We start from the raw sequence: 21542 nt of genomic DNA on the forward strand, positions 1-21542 counted from the left end.
GCAGCTAACACCTTCTGACGATGGCGCTGTGCTGCTGTAGACCATGGGCTACACTTTGTAACGTTAACCCTCCCAGCAATGTCCGCCGTGCATGCATGTCGGCACAGGAGTGAAGAGACGGCTGACTCTGTGCACATCTCAGGGGTCCCTGTCCCTGCGTGTGCTATTAAGTACATCTGGGCAGTATAATGGCATCCTGCAATGCGGTTTCGGACACAATTATTGCACCTTGTTCTCATTGCAGATGCGATTGTTGATAAATGGGTCCCAAAATCACTAGTAAGGAATTCATTGGGTGTTTGCCCGCTTTCAAGAAGCCAACGTATGTGATGGTTTTGAGACCATTTGGTGTAAATACTTTTATGTCTGTCAAAATATCCGTCTAAAACCAATGTCATTTTAAGTAGAGTGCAAAGAGATAAAATGATGCCTGAAGTTTTACTTCCGTCATGACCCCCCGCAGATCCATCTAATGGAGCATAACCGGTGTCCCCTGGTGCACTCTCCTCTCTACGCTCTCCCTGTGCAATGGTAGCAGAGCGAGAGTCACAGCCCCTCCCGGTGTTTAATCAGGTCATCACCACCTGCTCAGGGCCCTGGGTGGACTGGAGTGTGGTGTGGGCCCCCTGCACCCCAGGAATCATTGAATGGGGGGTAGCAGGTAAATACAGGTTCAGGTTTTATTTTGTCACCCAAATCAAATCTTTTAAGTTGGAGTTCTCCTCCTTTATCTGCTCATGGCCCACGTGAAGCCTGTGTTACTCCATGTAAGCAGATTCCAGAGATTAGCTTTACTGGCGGCTTAATTCCACTGTTCCTTTTATTCACCGTGCGCTCACTATTTGTCATGTATGATGGTGTGTAAAGATGCTGACCTTATCCACAGCATACGTAAAATCACATGCCAGCTGTGTAATCTTGGCGTGCTGTGTAGGTACCTGTCAGTGTAGGCATTCATTCCTTCTCATGCCTCCAGTGCCTGGTTAGATTTCCACAGCTGCTCTTTAATTGCCTAGATGATTACACCCTCCTTATCTTTGTTGAACTTTGCATGGCAGAGATTGCCGCTATATCTAGCTTACCATCTACATGTTACAGCACTTTGTGCGACAAGGTTTCACAGTATCTTCTGTGTCACAGCAACCTCAGTGTCTGATAATGTAATAATGACCGGATCAGACCATTCTGGGCTTGATATTGAATGGTTGGAAGATGATGGCTATCTGCCTGCGGTGCAGTAGTCATTTGGCCACTCTTCTCCAGTTGCCTGGTGTGGTTGGACCGGTTTGATGGTGCCATCTCCTGGGCAGTCTGTCACCTGCCAGCGGTTTGTCGCTCGTTTCTGTGCCCCTTAGAACGTGAACACGATATGAATGATTAGATATTTCTGGGTTCATTACTTTGGGCCTGACTCAAAGTTGTACCCAATGGTGATGTTTTTGCTAATCAAGTGGATTTATTTGATTCATTTTTCTGCCATTGCGAATGCGTGAAGGCACATTTTCGTAGTCGCACACTGAGAATCTTATTCGCAGTGTGATTGACATACAGGGAGTGTCTGCTAAAGACGTAGGTGTATCTTGACCGTTTCGGGGGCGTGTCCCATCCTGCTTCTGCGATCCCGTATACTGGAAACATGGCTCTGTCGTCTGTTACGGCAGCCATTCTGAGAGACCATATATCACTCAAGAAGGCAGTGTTTGCATGATCTGTGGCCAATGCTGTGTGTGTGCGCACAGTTGCGGACAGCTGTGGTGGCTCAGGTGGGCGTCTCATTACAAGTCCTGCCCACGGTTGTATTAGCATATTTTCGCACATCCGCAGCTGGGAACATTAGCGCACAGCTCTGAATTGGGCTCTCTGTGCAGGTTTAACAAACTGCAGCAAAGCTTGAGTTATTGCAAGTTACCATGCACTCGAGCAAATAAATTCCCGGGGTCTGAGCCGATGATCGCGCCATTAGATGTAGTATCTCCCGTATGTAACGTGAGTACTTGTGTGGCAATCTCGTGGTTGAATTCCAGGAATAAGACTTTGGTGACTACAGCATATTCTTTGGGGGATCAACAAGATTAACATTCCTCTCAATTTTCCTTCAAATCCACAATATCCCCTCCTAACTGCTTCTTTTTGGGGGGTTCTGCCCCCTCTGGGCTGTTTCTTCTCTCCGAGATGGCAATATGTTTTATTTTTTTCATAATTAAGATGAAATAAGTTGTCTGAGAATTAGCCTATATCTTTAAACCCCTTTGTATCTTCGTGACGGGGACTTCTGCTTTGAGTATAAGGACGGTAAATATGTGTAATGTGTCGGATTGCAGAGTTAAAGCTCCATGTAGCCGCTGTATGCAGGAATTGTTCCCGGTGCCCCTACAGGACCCTCAGGCTGCGAGTGACAGCTGGAAACTGATGACCTCATCTTACAGTGCATCACCTGCATATATGACAATCCTGAACATCCCATTGCAGAAGGGGGCAATGAGAGCAAAGTTTCCCTAAACTACTTGGCTTCAAGAGTCTCCCCGGTACGGTCTATAGTGTAGAATCCTTTTCTCAATCTTCCTTAAAGTTTATCACACATTTAAGTGCCCTATCTACTGTGTATTACACTACCAGTCCTGTTATCTGATCTCCATACTGTGATATGCTATCAGAGATTACATTTCCAGGCTAAGGCACGCTGTCCCAACAGCTGCTTATATCCGGGCTCTCTTAATCTGCTGCATGGATGTGTTAACACTTTCACTGTCGGAGAAGAGAGTGAACTGATAGATGATTTTTGAAGCCCATTTCAAAGCAGAGCAGACAATTTTGGGAATTTCATGTATTTATTTAGTGCCACCAAGTTGTATATAATCGTCTAAGGTCTGTCCCCTCTCCGATATGCGCAGTGGTAGTCGGGGTGCGTAATACCCCCTTCCCTCCAAATGACTCTCACTACAGACCAGCCGGTGAGGACGGAGAGAGCCTGGAGAGGGCAGGACGGGAGCATTGAGCGGAATAAGGTGACTCTGTATTCATTTACTAGTATAGAATATTTATCATTACTACCAGTCCCTCCCCCATTGGCGATTATAACCTAGATTCCAAAAATCCGCACACTCTATAGGGTTTTTATAGTCACCAGCCAATTATCTCCTGTTATATCGGGTACTAGGCTGAACATCCAGTCTGTGCAGTGAAAAGCTGAATAGCGATTGGCCACTTGGTAAAGAAAAATAAAATAAATAAAAATCAACATTTGGTGCCCAAGCCCATAGACCTGCGTCTTGTATTAGATGAGTGCTCGATGATAGACTGATTTCTATTGTACTGTATTTGAACACATCCTTTCCTACCCCGAGTAATACGCACACAGCTTAGTTTGCCAGAAGCCCATTTACCTGCCAATATGTTTTTGGAGTGTGGAAGAACAGCGGATGGGAGGCCCAAGCAAACACTGGGAGATCATATAAACTTCATTTTCCAACGGCACTAATAGGCTTACGTCAATTCATATGTTTTCCCTCCCAAAGCATCGCCCCGCTGGAAACACAGGTGACGATCATAGTGTATACCGTTTACGACATTTTTTTTTATCACTGTAGTGTAGTCTTACCTACAGCCTGCAGTGTTATCAGATAGCAGAGCATGCTGGGATTTGTAGTTCAACAACCTCTGGAGAGCCACAGGTTGTCCAGGGCTGGTTTAGAGAGTGGGCAGATTAAATCGGTAATATGTGGGACCACTCATTCCTGTATACATGTAGAAGTTCTGAGGGCTTATTAATTGTTACACCCCCATAATATCATAGGACTGGCTAAGTGAGCAGTAAACCTCTATGATTTATCGCCATATTGGGAGATGCTACATGGGACCTGTGAAAGCCTAAAATACCAATACCCGAGGACAATACAGAATATTGATGTATAGAAGACAGTATATTTTCCATTCTCTCAATGGAACATACACCGCTGTTACATTAGGCTCTTTTGTGTTGAATGAGTTTATATGGCTCTTGTTGTCCTTCATCACTTGACCTTTTTTTTCTCATACATTACATAAACGGTGTCCGTACAATGCATATAGATTATCTATGTAATGGGTGTATGTGTATTCTGTAGCACTGTGTAAACCTGGCTGCACACAGGCCAATGCTGCACCGAATGACTGGGCAATTGTACAATTGGTCCACACATGTTGATGGCAGAATTGGACAGTCTAGACTCTACCTTGGAGCAAGCGGTCACTTTTGTATCACTGAGGCATATTAGTGCTGTCAGAAGGTGATTGCACATATTAGTCCATAGCTGTCACCTTCCAGCCCCATTTACCTCCATCTCTGATCCGATCAATTTCCATTTGATGATTATTTTACCCTTGTGGTAGATTTTAGGCCAGGGTTGTCTTAACAGCAGTGTGGGCCCTGGGCAAAGCAATGCACTGGGGCCCCTACCCACCCAATTCTATTCTAGCCTGGTGGTATTTATTGCACTTTTTTTTTTTTTTAGTGGGAGTGGAGAATGTAACATCCATTCCCCCTTAGAAAAAAAATAAAACACATCGGCCCCGACAAGAAAAAAGATTGGCCCCCATGGGGAAAAAAAACACACAACAGCCCCCAAAGCGCACACATTGTCCTACACAGCAGAAAATAAGACATTGATTCAATGATTGCCCTCACAGGGAAAACAATAAACAGCACAAACATTGATTCCCTCCAGGCCCTCAGCACCACCCTAAGCCCCTGTAAACTCATAACCATCCTCAGCACCATCCTCTCCCCCTCAGCACCATCCTCTCCCCCTCAGCACCATGCTCTCCCCCTCAGCACCATGCTCTCCCCCTCAGCACCATGCTCTCCCCCTCAGCACCATGCTCTCCCCCTCAGCACCATGCTCTCCCCCTCAGCACCATGCTCTCCCCCTCAGCACCATGCTCTCCCCCTCAGCACCATCCTCTCCCCCTCAGCACCATCCTCTCCCCCTCAGCACCATCCTCTCCCCCTCAGCACCATCCTCTCCCCCTCAGCACCATCCTCTCCCCCTCAGCACCATCCTCAGCCCCTCAGCACCATCCTCAGCCCCTCAGCACCATCCTCAGCCCCTCAGCACCATCCTCAGCCCCTCAGCACCATCCTCAGCACCATCCTCAGCCCCTCAGCACCATCCTCAGCCCCTCAGCACCATCCTCAGCCCCTCAGCACCATCCTCAGCCCCTCAGCACCATCCTCAGCCCCTCAGCACCATCCTCAGCCCCTCAGCACCATCCTCAGCCCCTCAGCACCATCCTCAGCCCCTCAGCACCATCCTCAGCCCCTCAGCACCATCCTCAGCCCCTCAGCACCATCCTCAGCCCCTCAGCACCATCCTCAGCCCCTCAGCACCATCCTCAGCCCCTCAGCACCATCCTCAGCCCCTCAGCACCATCCTCAGCCCCTCAGCACCATCCTCAGCCCCTCAGCACCATCCTCAGCCCCTCAGCACCATCCTCAGCCCCTCAGCACCATCCTCAGCCCCTCAGCACCATCCTCAGCCCCTCAGCACCATCCTCAGCCCCTCAGCACCATCCTCAGCCCCTCAGCACCATCCTCAGCCCCTCAGCACCATCCTCAGCCCCTCAGCACCATCCTCAGCCCCTCAGCACCATCCTCAGCCCCTCAGCACCATCCTCAGCCCCTCAGCACCATCCTCTCCCCCTCAGCACCATCCTCTCCCCCTCAGCACCATCCTCAGCCCCTCAGCACCATCCTCAGCCCCATCCTCACCACCATCCTCAGCCCCTCACCACCATCCTCAGCCCCTCACCACCATCCTCAACCCCTCACCACCATCCTCAGCCCCTCACCACCTTCCACAGCCCCATGTCTCTTAGCCTCTCCATACCTCATCCTCACCATTCCCCAGATTTCCCTAGCCCCCTGTGTATCCAACCCGCCCCCCCGCCCCCCCCTTGACACTAGTCGGACAGGCAGATTTGTTAAAGTTTACTTACTGGCCGGCGCTGGCTCCTGCTCCTCCTTCCGTGTACACCGTGGGCTGCCGGCTACCGCTGCTGTGCGTGCAGGGAAGGCTTGGCTGCACTGCAGACGAAGAGGGTGATGGAGGCGGGCCGCAGATGGACTGGAGGCAGAGCCGTCAGTGGTGACTAACTGCTCCGCAAAGGCTTATGGGAGGAGCTGCTGCGGGTGGGCATGCGCAGCAGCTCCCCCGTCGGCCATTTTTCTTTCACTACAGTACGCTGCTCGATCGGAGCTAAACTCTGATCGCAGCAGCGGCCAGCCAGGCCGGCGGAGAAGAGCAGTGGGGAATGAAGGGCGGCCACACAGGGTGCCCAATCCGCCCCACTAGTACTCGTCACGGAGGGGGGGTTGGGGGGAGTTGGCGGATCGGGACACAGTGCTAAAAAAAAAAAAGAAAAACACTTACCAAGTGGCCATGGCAGCAGGGGGGCAGGCGGGCCCCTTGAAGCTTGGGGCCCTGGGGCAACTGCCATTAAGCCCAATGGAAGAGATGGCCCTGTTTTAGGCCACATGTTGCGTCATCAGGCCAATTGCCCTATATCCCTATATTGGTTGCAGTACAGAAAGCATCTGTTTGGTTTTCTGGTTTTCCTCCTTTTGGTTGGGGGTTTTGGGGGGGGGGGTTTTATTGCTCTCTAGAGATTCTCTTTTTTATTTATTCTGTCCCCTTCCTCTTGTAGGATACATTTCTGAGCGGTGAGTTATATTTTTTTCCTGATGAGCAATTTTCCAAGTTTGAAGTTAAGAGCCAGCACTTCCAATTGAAGAAATGTGCTCTCATCCAATTTCTCTGGAAAATGCTTATTTTTCTATGTTCCTGTGGCTTCCCCTTAGTAAGGTTTGGTTATTTGTCCCTAGATTATGCTGAGTGTGCATTTGTAAAATTCTGTTTTGTGTTCTCAGATCTGTGTTGTTGGGGCTGCGGAATACACTGCGCAGTGTAAACAGGAAGCGTAGCATTGATACTGAACACGCGGTGTTAGAGGCTGTCGACTTCTTCTGGTTGTTATGTAGCTGGAACCAGTCTTGTGAGTTCAGGGACTATATGTGGTGAGAGGTTTGCTGTCGCAGTGAAAGGGCTGATTAACTAAGGAAATATCCATAGCTATGTATTTCCCTTCACCCTCCCACCTGGAGAGTGTTCTTCATCCTAATTGGCCAAATACGCTAAGTAATCCTACATATGGTTAATATTTTATAGCGTATAACATGAGTCATTAAAACGTATTAAACATGCATCGACTCTGATCGGAGAAGCTCTGAAGACGCACCTTAAACACTATTAGATGGTGGTTTTTGTATGCGTTTATTAATCTGTGCATGCAATGCCCAGTAGACCTGTAGGGCGGCGCTCTTCCTTACTGTCATCTCCCTGCTCTCGATACGCTGCCTTGGACACTGGAGCAGAGGGTGCAGTGTTATTACCGGTGTTTATGAAGAACTAACAGTGAACAGAATTCTGTACTATTTCTAGGATTTTGTGACCCCAAATCCTTGTCCACCTCGGTTTCCCCCCAATTGTTTTAATTTGAATGTATAATAATATGTTACCAGGGCCCTGCACATAAACCTACAGTTATCTACATGATATACCAGACTGTCTTGTATGTGGCAGTATATTGAATGCAGGACTGAAACCTCAGTTGTTACGTGGAACTAGACCTTACGATGCCATGCTCACACTGTTACTTGCCTCGATTCTCCTCCGTCTGTAAGATTGGCACCACTTGTGCTTTCAGCCAGTTTTGTGCCACTGACCATAGCTATGAGAAGTATTTGAACAGCTCTCATTGAGCGCACATGGGTCTCTAGTATCTGGATCAGGTGTTTTTTCTCTTTACATGTAACTGTACCTCTTCCCGTGTTAGACGTGTGTCATGTAATCGTGGCACACGTTAGCAGCCTATTATCTTACCTAACACTTTTGTGAAAACATGTATAAAAAGATATCCGCTTTCTTTTTTTCTCTTTCACAATTCGTCTTCCGTGTAATCATTTAGCGGCCCAGTGTTATCCGTTTTATTTGTCTTAAGCCGCGTAACCACTACACGATATAATGAACGATAACGACATCATTATCGTTCAATCGTCCGCAATATCGTGCGGTGTGGATATGCCGTAAGCGACCAGCAATGCGTGCTCCCGCTGGTCGTTGACGCTGTCGCTCATCGCCCGAACCTGCTGTCCAACCTGACAGTATCGCCAGGTTGTGCAGGTTCCGGGATGAGGGAGGGTGTCGGCACTGAGCGATATATATCGTTCAGTGTGGGCTCAATGTCCACTGCACAATATAATGAACGATGTAACGATATCGTTATCGTTCAATCGTTCATTATATTGTGTAGTGAATACGCGGCTTAACTCTTTAAGAATATTTTGGGTTTATATTGTCAATCTTTAATAATAATTAATAGTAATTTTATTTATATAGCGCTTTTCTCCTAAAGGACTCAAAGTGCTTTACATTTACAGTACAAAATACAAAATAAGCTTAAACAAGGGACATTAGTGAAATGCTTGGGTGAATAGGTCTTGAGTCTATTTTTGAAGGATTCTAGAGTGGAGGCCTCTCGAACTGTGCGGGTAAGTGAGTTCCAAAAGGTTGGAGTCACAAATCTGAAAGCTCGACCCCCCAGGCGAATTCCGTGAGATTCTAGGTACTGTTAATAGTCCTTCGTCAACGGATCGCAGTAATCGAGTGGGACAGTAAGGAATCAGAAGCTGCTTCAGGTACCCTGGGCCATGGTCATGAAGGGCTTTGTAAGTTATTAATCCAGTCTTGAAAGCAATTCGCCATCTGACAGGCAGCCAGTGAAGGGAGTAGAGAATGGATGTTATGTGGCTGGAACAGGGCTGGTTGGTTAATAGCCTGGCAGCTGCGTTTGTACCATCTTCTTTTGCTGGGAGACCGAGGTAAAGGGCGTTGCAGTAGTCTAGGCGTGATGATATAAATGCAGGTATGACTTTAGGCAGATCTTCTGAGGGAGCTAAGTGCTTGATTCTGGCTATGTTCCTCCGATGAAAGAATGAGGATTTGATTGTGGCTGATACCTGATGTATAAGTGTCAGATACCACCATCCAGGACACCACCAAGATCCGCACATGTTTAGTGTTTTGTAATTCTGAACCCCCAAGCGTAAGTCCTGTTGGTTGGCTATGCTGTAGCCCTGTCCTGGGACCTATCCTAAGGACCTCTGTTTTATCAGGGTTCAGTCGCAGCCAACTGGCATCATCCACTCCTGAAGCTCAGCTAGGCAGCCATTTAGGGTTGTTATTGGGTCCTTTGTACCTGGAGCAAAGGACAGGTACAGCTGTGTATCATCTGCATAGCAGTGGTCTTTAACATGTTGTTCTGCCCTCTAATCTGCAGCAATCTCCATTTAATTCTTGCTGTATTTGTTGAACGATGCATTAAAGCACTGTATAAATGTTACAGCGTCCGTGCATGGCGAAGTAATGTGCAGATATTAAATACTGCGTAAAGGGCTCTTACAATGTAAAACCGCCATTGTACATTATTGTACAGCTCCATCCATTGTTATTTTACTATAGTGTATAGAAGGAAACCGATATAGGGCTTAACGCAGAGAAGGTGTATTCACAGAAGCAGATATTCTAGTGGCTGCACCCATAGCTAAAGCTGCCTTATGACTTGATGATGTCATTAGTTCCTAGTGACTTGATTGGCCGATGGGTGCTCACATGGTGTGTAGGCATTGCACATGTATCCAGTATAATAATGTATCTTGTGGTGTTGAGGGAGGATCTGGTCTGAATGTCGACATTCAAAAATGTTGACATGGTTAAAGTGTTGCCACTTAACATGCCGACTTACAGCGTTTTGCTTATTATTAGGGCTATGCTAAAATTTGCAAGAAACTGTATGTGGACATTCTGCTGTTGACATTTTTGAATGTCGATATATTGATTTCAACCTAATGTCCATGTCAACAGTCTGAATGTCGACTTATCGTACCAAACCCTGTTGAGGAATGAGTGCTTAAGAGTTTCGATAAGATGAAGATGTTAAGATTTGTAATATAAATTCATGACGGTGACCTTGCTAAAAAGACATGCATGTATCTGTATAACCTAAACCACGCGCAACACTTTCAGGAAAACTGGGTTTTACTGGAGTCTTTATGTTTAAATGATGATATATTAACGGGAAACGCCTTTAACACGTGTTGCGTTCATTCTGCAACGTCATGTGTGTCTCCATGCAGCTGCATGTACACGTATCCCCGATACAAGGTATCTTCCCTCTGGGTATAAGCACAATGCGAATCTAATCATGTGATTTAAGTCCTCCCAGATGGGCTGTAAAGTACAAGAAACAGCTGGAGACCAGATACAAGATGTCCAGCACTGGCCGTGGTGTGTAACTTGTGTTTGTACTAAGCCAAGGTCTTGTTAGTAAATCTGGCTTTTAATGTGTGTTCTTGCCAATAATCTAAACAATAATGTAAGTGAGTGGCCCGGTTGCTGTACGTCCACCGTGACGTAGCCAGTGGGCGCAGTATGCTTTACCCAACGGCACGGAGCATTTGAGAATACGTGTAAGCTCTGCAGCAAATACCGAGCACAATGATTCTCTTCACCCAGATATTCAGGGTCTTGGGTCCCTGGTCAACTCCCACTAATTCTCTCCAGTCCTCTACTGGACCCTGAGCCTAAATCCCGGACCACCACTGAATGACAAAAAATGTGCAGCTGTTGTAAGATGCTTCTTACCATAAGGTCTAGACGATGTTTAAATGAAGTTAATCTGGAGAGCCACATCTGGCATTCTCTGTGACTCACAGCTGGCTCCGATGCGGATGGAAGCGTTCTACTTTCTGCGTTACCGCGGACACCACGTGCCCCCACAAATGTATTTTTCTTTGATCAGCATTCGCTGACGTCAAAGGATTTGTGTAGCTGCTGTGTGTTTGTATTTGCATTGTTCATTACAATCCTTTTTAGTAGTGGTTTCTTTCTTTCTTAAACTAATTCCGAGACCAGAGAAGTAGAATTGTGCCTGTAACGTCTATATTCCATGTCCGTTTTTGCATGAGCCCGTTAAATAGTAAGAAAAATGCTGGATTTTCCCATACCCACGCCCCCCTGCTGTGACTTTCTCTAATCCATCACAACAACAGTGCCCCTAGCGGCTCAAGATTGCCACAACAGCTAATTATTTGGACAATATAACCAGGATTGCTTACAGCAGCGAGCTTTGTTCTGGCACTTGGAAAAGTGAAAGCTGAGTATTCTTTCTGTAGGTAGCAAATGGCAGGACCCAATTTTAATGGTTTCTGGCTATTCTATGGGGTTACAGACTGGTTACACTATATTATTTTGCTTTATGTAGGCTGACATGCGGTCATCTGGGGGCAGGGACTGGTTATATGTAGGGCACAGGCTGGTGTAGTGTGTGGTACAATCGGGGAAAACAAAGCTATATACAGGGAGTAATATATACAGTAACAAAAGGTGATCCGGCCCCGCTAGCGGCATCTCACAAGCTAAAGATCCCTCATGTACACTCAGCACGGTAGGAATTCCCCGAAGTCTGGACTTGGAGAATGGGAAAAGTACTGCAGATTTATTCTGGCCCATGTCTACTCCTATGTGTCTCACAGTAGTGGTGAATGTTTGTGTAGCTTGTTCCATTCATCCTCCGATTCTAGATTAGATTGAGGTCTGATGAATTGTGAACGTGTTATTGTTTGGTGGTGGGGTGTTTTTTTTTTTTTTAGGGTTTTTTTTTTTCAATTGTAACATATTACGCAGTGCTCTACAATGTTTAATAGAGTATGTAAAGATGAGCTTGCCCAAATGAGCTTTCAGCTGCGGGATACACAGGCCTGTGCTAGTTCCTGGCTCTGGACAAATCGTTATTACAGGCACTGTGCTACTTACTGGCTCTGGGCATATGGTGATTACACACCCTGTGCTGGTTCCTGGGAGATAGTGATTACATGCACTGTGCTAGTTCATGGCTTTGTGCAATTGGTGATTATAGGCCCTGTGCTAATTTCCTGACTCTGGGCAGCTGGTGATTATAGGCCCTGTGCTAGGTCCTGGCCCTGGGCATATGGTTATTACCGGCACTGTGCTACTTAATGGCTCTGGGCATATGGTGATTACACACCCTGTGCTGGTTCCTGGGAGATAGTGATTACATGCACTGTGCTAGTTCATGGCTTTGTGCAATTGGTGATTATAGGCCCTGTGCTAATTTCCTGACTCTGGGCAGCTAGTGATTATAGGCCCTGTGCTAGGTCCTGGCCCTGGGCAGTTGGTGATTACAGGCCCTGTGCTAGTTCCTGGCTCTGGGCAGTTGGTGATTACAGGCCCTGTGCTAGTTCCTGGCTCTGGGCAGTTGGTGATTACAGGCCCTGTGCTAGTTCCTGGCTCTGGGCAGTTGGTGATTAAAGGCACTGTGCTAGTTACTGGTTCATTGAATTATTCATGTCAGTGGAACCATTCCAAGTCTTTTATAGCATCTTAGTATTAAACACCACAATGCCCTGGTTTTCCCATCAGCGTGAAACAGCAGGATCCAGCATTTCTCAGGCAGGTAATGTTTTTCCAATTCTCCAGTGTTTCTGTCCCTTAGACCACTGTAACCGCATCATCTTGTGTTTTGCTGATGGGAGTGGAACTCGGCTGGGTCAGACACGGCTATTCTCCAGTGTGTCATACATTCTCGTAAACCTTTTCACCAGCACTGCACTCCGCTCCCGGCTGTCTATTGGTACACCGCTCTGGCCAGCCCCTTTATCAGAAGTGTGTGTTCTCGTTACAGCTGTGTATCCTGTAGTTAGTAGTAGTGATGACAGGCCAGCTCCAGTATCATTGTGATCTGCAAGATTATGTCCAATTATAGATGTTCTAGACTGTGCTGGATACTGACACGCAGTTTATTTCCAATGTCCATTGAGCGTTCCTACACATGTGGCGTTGTGGAGCCCTGTACAGTGTTTTTAGTAGTAAGCTGAGGAAATGTTTAGCATTTATTGTATACATGAGGCAGAACGCTGCACCCTTTTATCAAGATGCCTTTTGTTTGGGCTAGTAAATTCCATCTGTGTTCCATATGGGACTCCGGTAAGGTTCATCTGTACTGGAGCAGCGAGTCCTCTGCACATTATTACTGCTACAGTGGGGCTGTTATTGCTGGGACGTCTGGTGTGCATAGTAATCGCCTCCACCTCTGACACATTTGTATTGATGAGGGCTATCACCTTGCACGTTCATGCGTCCAGCAATGACAGCGGCTAACGGGAAAGGCTCTTCTTACCTCTCGGTTCTGCTGGACAAACCTATAGACCAGTGGTTCCCAAACTGGCTGACGTGGCACCCTGGGCTGCCTCAGTGCACTTGCAGGGGTGCCACGGGTTGGTGGTCTGGAACCAGATAAAATTATTTATGGTCAATGTGATAGCCCAAACCAGTAATAGTGGCTGCCAATCCAAAAATGTGTACAAACAGAATCCCAAGCTTATCCACCACCACATAACTGACCCTTAAGATGACAGATGAGCACAGTTTACTTCAATTACTCTATATATATTTTTAATTTCTCAATAAGAAACGTTTGGCCTAGGGCTGCCGAAAATAAAAATGCTGATACTCTAGGGCGCAGTGATACAAAAAAAGATTGGGAACCGTTCTAGACCGTTGATAAGTGTTCCCTCTACCTTACCCCCATCTGTCCTCCCACCTAGGGAGTCCATGTACAGGAGACTTCAGCTGCTCGAGGATCGCTTGCTCGGCAAATTCCGAATATGTGGTAGTTCCATAGTGAGTGATTGGGTAACGTACTGATTAGAACATCCCCCTTGTACCTGCTTGCCGCCTCTGGTTTGGTAGAGCGTAGACTTGGGAGAAGGGGGTAATTACTGAAGCATGCAACAGACCCTGCGCAAAAGAAGAACTTTCTTCATTGGTGTTTTCCCCTTTTCTCTTCGTAGTGAATGTTGAAAAAATTGAAATGAAAGTACTGACGCACAAGAAGGAGAAGAATGCAGACTGCTGTTTTGAGGTATTGTTACTGAGCACAAGGGTGTGAGTGAGTTACATTCGTCACACAGAGAGACGGGTGCTGTGTGTGTAGTGAGCCCATGTCCCCAGGCATTGGCAGGGGGGGGAGCTCAGTCCTGACAGTGCAGAGGAACAATTATGTGTGACTGGGGATGAAGCTGCTAAAACTATGGGTGGCCAACGCGTCCCCTTCTCCTGCCAAATGGATTCTACTGGTCAAATGTGGGATCCAAGTAAACATAATTTATGGCCATAGTGGGAATTAGTTGAAATACAATAACTTTATTTTTACTTATTACTTAAGCTGCATACACACACAACGATTTGTTAAACGATATCGTTTAACGATAACGTTTGAAAAAATCGTTCCCTTTCTCAGTCAAACGATGAACGATTGTCGTTCATGCGCGTTCATGTTTGTAGTTTGTAGTTCAGTCAGACTTGTCAACTCAACGATTTTCATTAAGTTAATATATAAAAATCGTTTGTAGTTTAAAAAAATCGTTCATTACACCTTTAAAAAATCTGACAGATAATCGTTCATAAAATCGTGGGCAACAAAACCGTTGTGTGTGTATGCAGCTTAAAGATGCGTACACACACAACAATGTAAGTAATGAACGATTTTCGTTGAAAGATTTTCATTCAGTTTTTCCCTTGAAAAAGTGAACGAAAATCGTTCTACAAAGTAGTTGGTTTTACTTTACTTAATAAACAATTTTCTGTGTGTTGAAGGAAAAATGTTGCAACTTCTATTGAAAATCGTTCAGTTGGCCAGTCTGACCGAACTACAATCGACAAACGTGAACGCGCATGAACGATAATCGTTTATCGTTTTACAGTGAACGATTTTTTGAACTGTTGAACGATAACGACGTCGTTATAGTTAAATTGTTCAAAAAATCGTTGTGTGTGTACGCACCTTAAATGTGGACTGTGGATTAGTCTCAATCTGAGTTGATAGCAAATGTCTAAAAATAAAAACACTAAGGGGGAATTCATAACTTCTGAATATAAAAACAGAAAGGGCGATATCCAATTAGCTGCTATTTGATCGCGGCAGGGCTATCCTATTAGCCCCAAAGTGCCGCCTGACGCCGGCACTCATTGTGGATATTTTTTCGGGACCCGATGTGTCCCGAAAAAGAATCCACAATAAGTGCTGTGATTTCACCCCAAAATAGGCGAAAACGCATAGGTTAGCGAGCTTATCACGGACCCCAGTGGCGTAACTAGGGTCTGCGGAGCCCAGGGCAAGTTTCAGATTGGCGACCCCATCCCCACCCCCCCACACACACACACACACACACACTACAAACATCTTCGGCGCGCGCCAAAAATGTAGGTTTGGTCACCTACCAGAAGGGGCGTGGCTACTGAATATGGGGCGTGCCAACATGACACGGCACCCATATTTTGGCACATTCCTTTACATTCCATATGCACCTTACCTCTGCGGTGGTTTCTCACAACGTGGAACCTCTGAAGAAATGTATCCTCCCTGGGACGATGGCGTCTTCAGTCGGTATTCACTATTCATGTAGGTCAAATCGTCCGGAAGATGCCTGTTCGTGTGGGAATAATAACAGTCATCATCATACAACAGCGGTTCAACCAGCCTCGTGCCTCCTGTGGAACTTCCTTTCCCCTGCGTCTCTCAGCCACACCATCATCTCACTGCATCATCCGTCAGCCACACCATAGCCTCCCCCTTGTGTAATCTCTCAGCACACCATCATCTCACCCCTGCCTCATCTCTCAACATACCGTCACCTCCCCTCCCGCGTCATCTCTCAGTCAGGCGATCAGCTCCCTCCCTGCGTCGTCTCTCAGTCACACCATCATCTTCCCCCCGCATTCTCTCTCAGCACAGACACTGACATACACACACACACTGACACATGTATACACACATATATACACACACACACACACACACACACCCACACATATACACACTGACATATATTCACAATGACACACATACACACACACTGACATACACACATACATACACACACATATACACACTGACATATATTCACAATGACACACATACACACACACTGACATACACACTGACATATACACATACATACACACTGACATATACACATACATACACACTGACATATACACATACATACACACTGACATACACACATACATACACACTGACATACACACATACATACACACTGACATATACACATACATACACACTGACATATACACATACAGTACATACTGACACATAAACACACACTCAGGGCCGTAGGGAGGGTGGTGCGGCCGGTGCCTCCGCACAGGGCGGAATCCTCTAGCGGCACCGGCCACGAACTGCCCGACTCCAGAGAGGTCTGCAGAAAGTGACCTGCAGTGCTGCGCGGCGCACACCAGCGATGCCGGCGAAGATCCCCGCCCTCCACCCACCTCCGAGAGGAAAAGGTAAGCGCTCAGGAGGAGGAGGGGGGTGGGGGTGAGCGAGAGGGGCGGAAGTGCAGCACAGAGCGCACAGCCGTCCTGCTTCGGCGCTGCACACACTGACATATACACATACACACACTGACACATATACACACACACTGACATATACACATACATACACACTGACATATACACATACATACACACTGACATATACACATACATACACACTGACATACACATTCAGTACATACTGACACACACACAGACACACACTAACACAGATACGCACACATATACGCTGACACAGACGCATACAGACAAACACTGACACAGATACACACACACACACGCTGACACAGATACACACACACACGCTGACACAGATACACACACACACGCTGACACAGATACACACACACACGCTGACACAGATACACACACACACGCTGACACAGATACACACACACACGCTGACACAGATACACACACACACGCTGACACAGATACACACACACACACACGCTGACACAGATACACACACACACGCTGACACAGATACACACACACACGCTGACACAGATACACACACACACGCTGACACAGATACACACACACACGCTGACACAGATACACACACACACGCTGACACAGATACACACACACACGCTGACACAGATACACACACACACACGCTGACACAGATACACACACACACGCTGACACAGATACACACACACACGCTGACACAGATACACACACGCTGACACAGATACACACACACACGCTGACACAGATACACACACACACGCTGACACAGATACACACACACACGCTGACACAGATACACACACACACACGCTGACACAGATACACACACACACACACGCTGACACAGATACACACACACACACACACGCTGACACAGATACACACACACACACACACGCTGACACAGATACACACACACACACACACGCTGACACAGATACACACACACACACACACGCTGACACAGATACACACACACACACACACGCTGACACAGATACACACACACACACACACGCTGACACAGATACACACACACACACACACGCTGACACAGATACACACACACACACACGCTGACACAGATACACACACACGCTGACACAGATACACACACACGCTGACACAGATACACACACACACACACGCTGACACAGATACACACACACGCTGACACATGTATACACACACGCTGACACATATATACACACGCTGATGCATATACACATATGCTGACATGCTGCTCCCCCCCCCTCAATACACCCGGCGCCGGCAGCAGCTCTCAGCCTCTCAGGATCAGCATGCTGCAGAATACCAGGAGGACTGCCATGGAGGGGCTGCGCGTCTCTGCTGCAGCTCCCCCTACAGTCAGCACCAGCAGCTTGCTGCTGTAGTCACTCACTACAGTAGTAGATTTCGTTAGGGGAAGCGGGGGGGGAGCGGAGAGCGGGCGGTGCGGGGGGGAGAGCGGGCGGTGCGGGTAACAATGCCCTGGCTGCAGGACACCCGTACACTGGCTGCAGGAGCCGCCGACACTGACATCACTACTTGGACGCCCAGTTGTGATGTCTGGCCAGACATATTGAGAGGCCAATTGGTAAGTGTGTATAGTTTCCCGAATCAGTCGCTTGGTGGGCGGGAGGTCGGTTAGGTGTGTGCCCAGCCTTACACCGGAAAGCCTCTGGTGGAGATTAGAGGATGGAGGAGCAGAGACAAAAACAGTGGCTCTCTGTACGCTGTAAGGCCGCTTACCCATCTATGTTTAGGGCCATGCTTTTACTAGTAAGTTATTGTTTGAGGATGGAACCTATAGGTTCCAGTGACCCAATACTTGTGTGATACTGTGTTGCCATCTTTATTTGCTGTGGCTCGTATTGAGTGACTGAGTGGGTCAGTGTATGGTCCCCATTGATTCCTACTGTAAGTGCAAGCACTGGTAAAAGGCACGTGAGACGTCTTTGCGTTTGCCATGTGGTTTAATGGCATTTTCACACTTCAGAAATGTTATATTGCATAATGAATGTTATACATTTTATATTATTTCAGTTACACAAGTACAAGGGAAATAGAAAAGATGTGGTTAGTGAGCCATAATTTAAAAAACAAATGTAAGTGGCAGATTCTTTTAGGTGCTTTCATATGTGTTCGATCTATTGGACAGTCTTCTCCTAGGTAATGTTAGGGATGTAAGACATTGGATGTGTACAGGATGCAGGTGCCTGTGTCTGACCCCGCTGCTTGTATAACACAGCCAGGCTGGGATACTATCCTCTAAGCAGGCTCTAATGCTGTGCCTGGAAATTGCTGCTCTATAATGTCCTCTCTATAAACCCTGCGGAATACTTGGACAGCAGTAAACGATTACACACATTTTTCTCTTTGATGTTGTACTCCGAGTTTTCGGCTTATTCCTTATATGGGAATTCTCTACCCATTCATTAAATAATGTTCTGCTCCCATGTGATCAGCTACACAAGCTATGGTCATTGCTATAAAACCACAAGTCCTTCCAGAGAATCTGACTCCATATTGTTGTAGCCGTACCGATGTAGATTATAAAGTACACCTATTACTGCTTTCTGATGTATTCCACACAATATACACTTGAAACCTCTAGGAAGTTGCTATTGTACCTTATTTTATTTTTTTTAATTACATTTGTTTTCTTTAGGTTTTTTGGTCTGATTCCTCTGTGTCATTAATAACCAAATCTTCTGCTGAAATTACAGAGCTGATTTCTAAGGTAACGGCATAGTTTCTGTACAGGAACGGCCAGTGATATGGCAGGATGTGTGGTTTTATCCTGCTCTGGTATAATGAGCATTCTCCATGTGTCCTTTCAGCTCTCCCATCTGTTCTCTGAAGATTTGGAGAAATGCATTCCTTACCGTGGAGGCGTGGACTCTTATTCCTTGGACAGGAACCACGTGGACCTTGATTTAGATCTCCGGTACGAGCTTTTCCATCCTGGCACTGGCCGCGCTAAAAATACATCACCGCTCCCTGTCTACATCTCTCCTGGTCGCTGAGGGCTATTTGTGGCTGAGCTCTTTGTTTTCTGCTTTTTAGGTGTTTGGCGTCTCTGCCTCCCCTAGTATTAAAGAGTGACCTTATTAAGAAGTTCTTCAGCAATTCAACAAACCACCAACAGCATCAAAACTTGAGTGAGTGTTCCCAGCATGTCCCCTTCTTTGCAGGTGCTGTTCTTGTTAGGCCTGCTCACCCGATTATGTTTCCCACAGGTCTCGGCAATCCATCCCACGTTAAAGTGAACACTCCCGTGGGCCCATCTATACGGTATGTAGGCACCAGCTGCCCAATGCACTGAAACATGGTAATAGGTAGAGATTACACTGTCTGTGTATTTGACCTTCTGCCATTTTCAGCCTTCATTCTATGTTGGTTCTGTTTCACAGGCCGATATGTGGTGTGGCCGGTGTCCAGTCTTCCCACAATAACATGGCATTGCACCACAGCGGGGTCACAATGACCATGTCCCCATGTTCCAGCTCATCCTCCATAACCTACCGGCCCCTAGTGGAGGCCTCTTCCCCTGCTGTGATCTCCTCCAGCGTGCCAAGCCCACAGACCCAAGAGCAACAGGACATACTGGAATGGCTCAGAAAACTACGTCTTCACAAATACTATACAGTGTTCAGTCAGCTGTCCATGAAAAAGGTAACGGCCGCTACGATCGGCTGCATGTTAAATGGTGAAATATGAAAGGTGTATGGAGGAAGTGCGGACTTAATGGGGTTTAATGAAGACACGTGCTCACGTGTAGGTCAGAGCTAGCGCTACAGCTGCTCTGGAACTACAAAACCCAGAATGCCACCAACCTTACTTTCTTCTTCAGGGTTCATACGGCTCCACAGGGAGACAATGGGGTGTAGGTGGGACCTGGAGGTCCAGACGCCAACAGCAAAGCTCAGTTTTGTTGGTGTCCGGCAGGAGCTGGATCACCCTTTTTAACAGTGAGGCTGCTTCAAGCTTATTTTTATGATTTTTATTTCTAGTGTTTTTACTACACTTGAAATCTCTAGGAAGTTGCTATTGTACCTTATTTTTTTTTTAATTACATTTGTTTTCTTTAGGTTTTTTGGTCTGATTCCTCTGTGTCATTAATAACCAAATCTTCTGCTGAAATTACAGAGTTGATTTCTAAGGTAACGGCATAGTAGGTCATAGAAGCAGCCTCACCGTTAAAAAGGGTGATCCAGCTCCTGCCGGACACCAAAGAAACTGAGTTGCCCTCAGGCTGTGGGCGGGGTACAGGGGAAAGGACCAGAGAATTCTGGGATTGAAAAGCTTTGCTGTTGGTGTCTGGTCCTCCCGGTCCCACCTACACCCCATTGTCTCCCTGTGGAGCCGTATGGACCCTGGAGAAGAAAGTAAGGTTGGTGGCATTCTGGGTTTTGTAGTTCCAGATCAGCTGTAGCGCTAGCGCTGACCTACTGTCCCCTTGGACGTCTTTGCTGCAGCTCCATCACCCCTCCGCAGTGCCGTGGCACAAAGGTACTCCCGGCGGAGATCTGAGGGGGACTAGCTAGCATGCTCCCCAGACTGCAGCCCGGAATCCAGGGGACAGGTAAGGCGGACCGCGGCTTGCGGGGACCCACGTCTTTACGCATTCTAGCTTCCAGCCTCAGGAGACAGACCGGAGGCGCTGATGTGGACACTGGTGCGCCCATGACTCCACTAGACCACCGGGGCATTAATATACTGGCAAAGGGCATATTTAGAGGCCAAGGGACAAGGTTAACGTCGGCATGGGGAGAAGGCGCTCTCCCTGCAGCCCCTCCCCCAGATCAGGGCACTATTCCACTGCGGTCTAGCCGTTCCCTGAGCTGCTCCTTCCTCAGCTTCCGCCCCTTCAGAGACGCGCGGCAGCCATTTTCTGCAAGCAGGTCTCCGGAAACGCTAGGTCCAGTCTCCCTGTATACCTCTCCCACGGGGCAGGTTATACAGCGCTGTATCCTACCAGCCACTGCGGTCTGTGTAGTTGATTGTAATGCCCATTGCAGATATATA

General features: G+C 47.2%; 1 protein-coding gene across 3 annotated transcripts in view; it reads left to right on the forward strand.

Moving 5' to 3' along the window:
* The window catches only part of ZCCHC14 (zinc finger CCHC-type containing 14), a 60105-nt gene that overhangs the window by 12667 nt on the left and 25896 nt on the right, over nt 1-21542 (forward strand). For all 3 annotated transcript variants that reach the window (XM_088448018.1, XM_088448015.1, XM_088448016.1), the window contains exons 4-9: nt 13964-14034; nt 19183-19254; nt 19355-19461; nt 19581-19675; nt 19754-19808; nt 19928-20189. In XM_088448018.1, coding sequence (XP_088304144.1) covers nt 13964-14034; nt 19183-19254; nt 19355-19461; nt 19581-19675; nt 19754-19808; nt 19928-20189 — 662 coding nt within the window. The remainder of the gene's footprint in view (nt 1-13963; nt 14035-19182; nt 19255-19354; nt 19462-19580; nt 19676-19753; nt 19809-19927; nt 20190-21542) is intronic.

The sequence above is a fragment of the Taudactylus pleione genome, unplaced genomic scaffold, assembly GCF_031769625.1.
Source record: "Taudactylus pleione unplaced genomic scaffold, aTauple2 ptg000447l, whole genome shotgun sequence".
Classification (NCBI taxonomy): domain Eukaryota; kingdom Metazoa; phylum Chordata; class Amphibia; order Anura; family Myobatrachidae; genus Taudactylus; species Taudactylus pleione.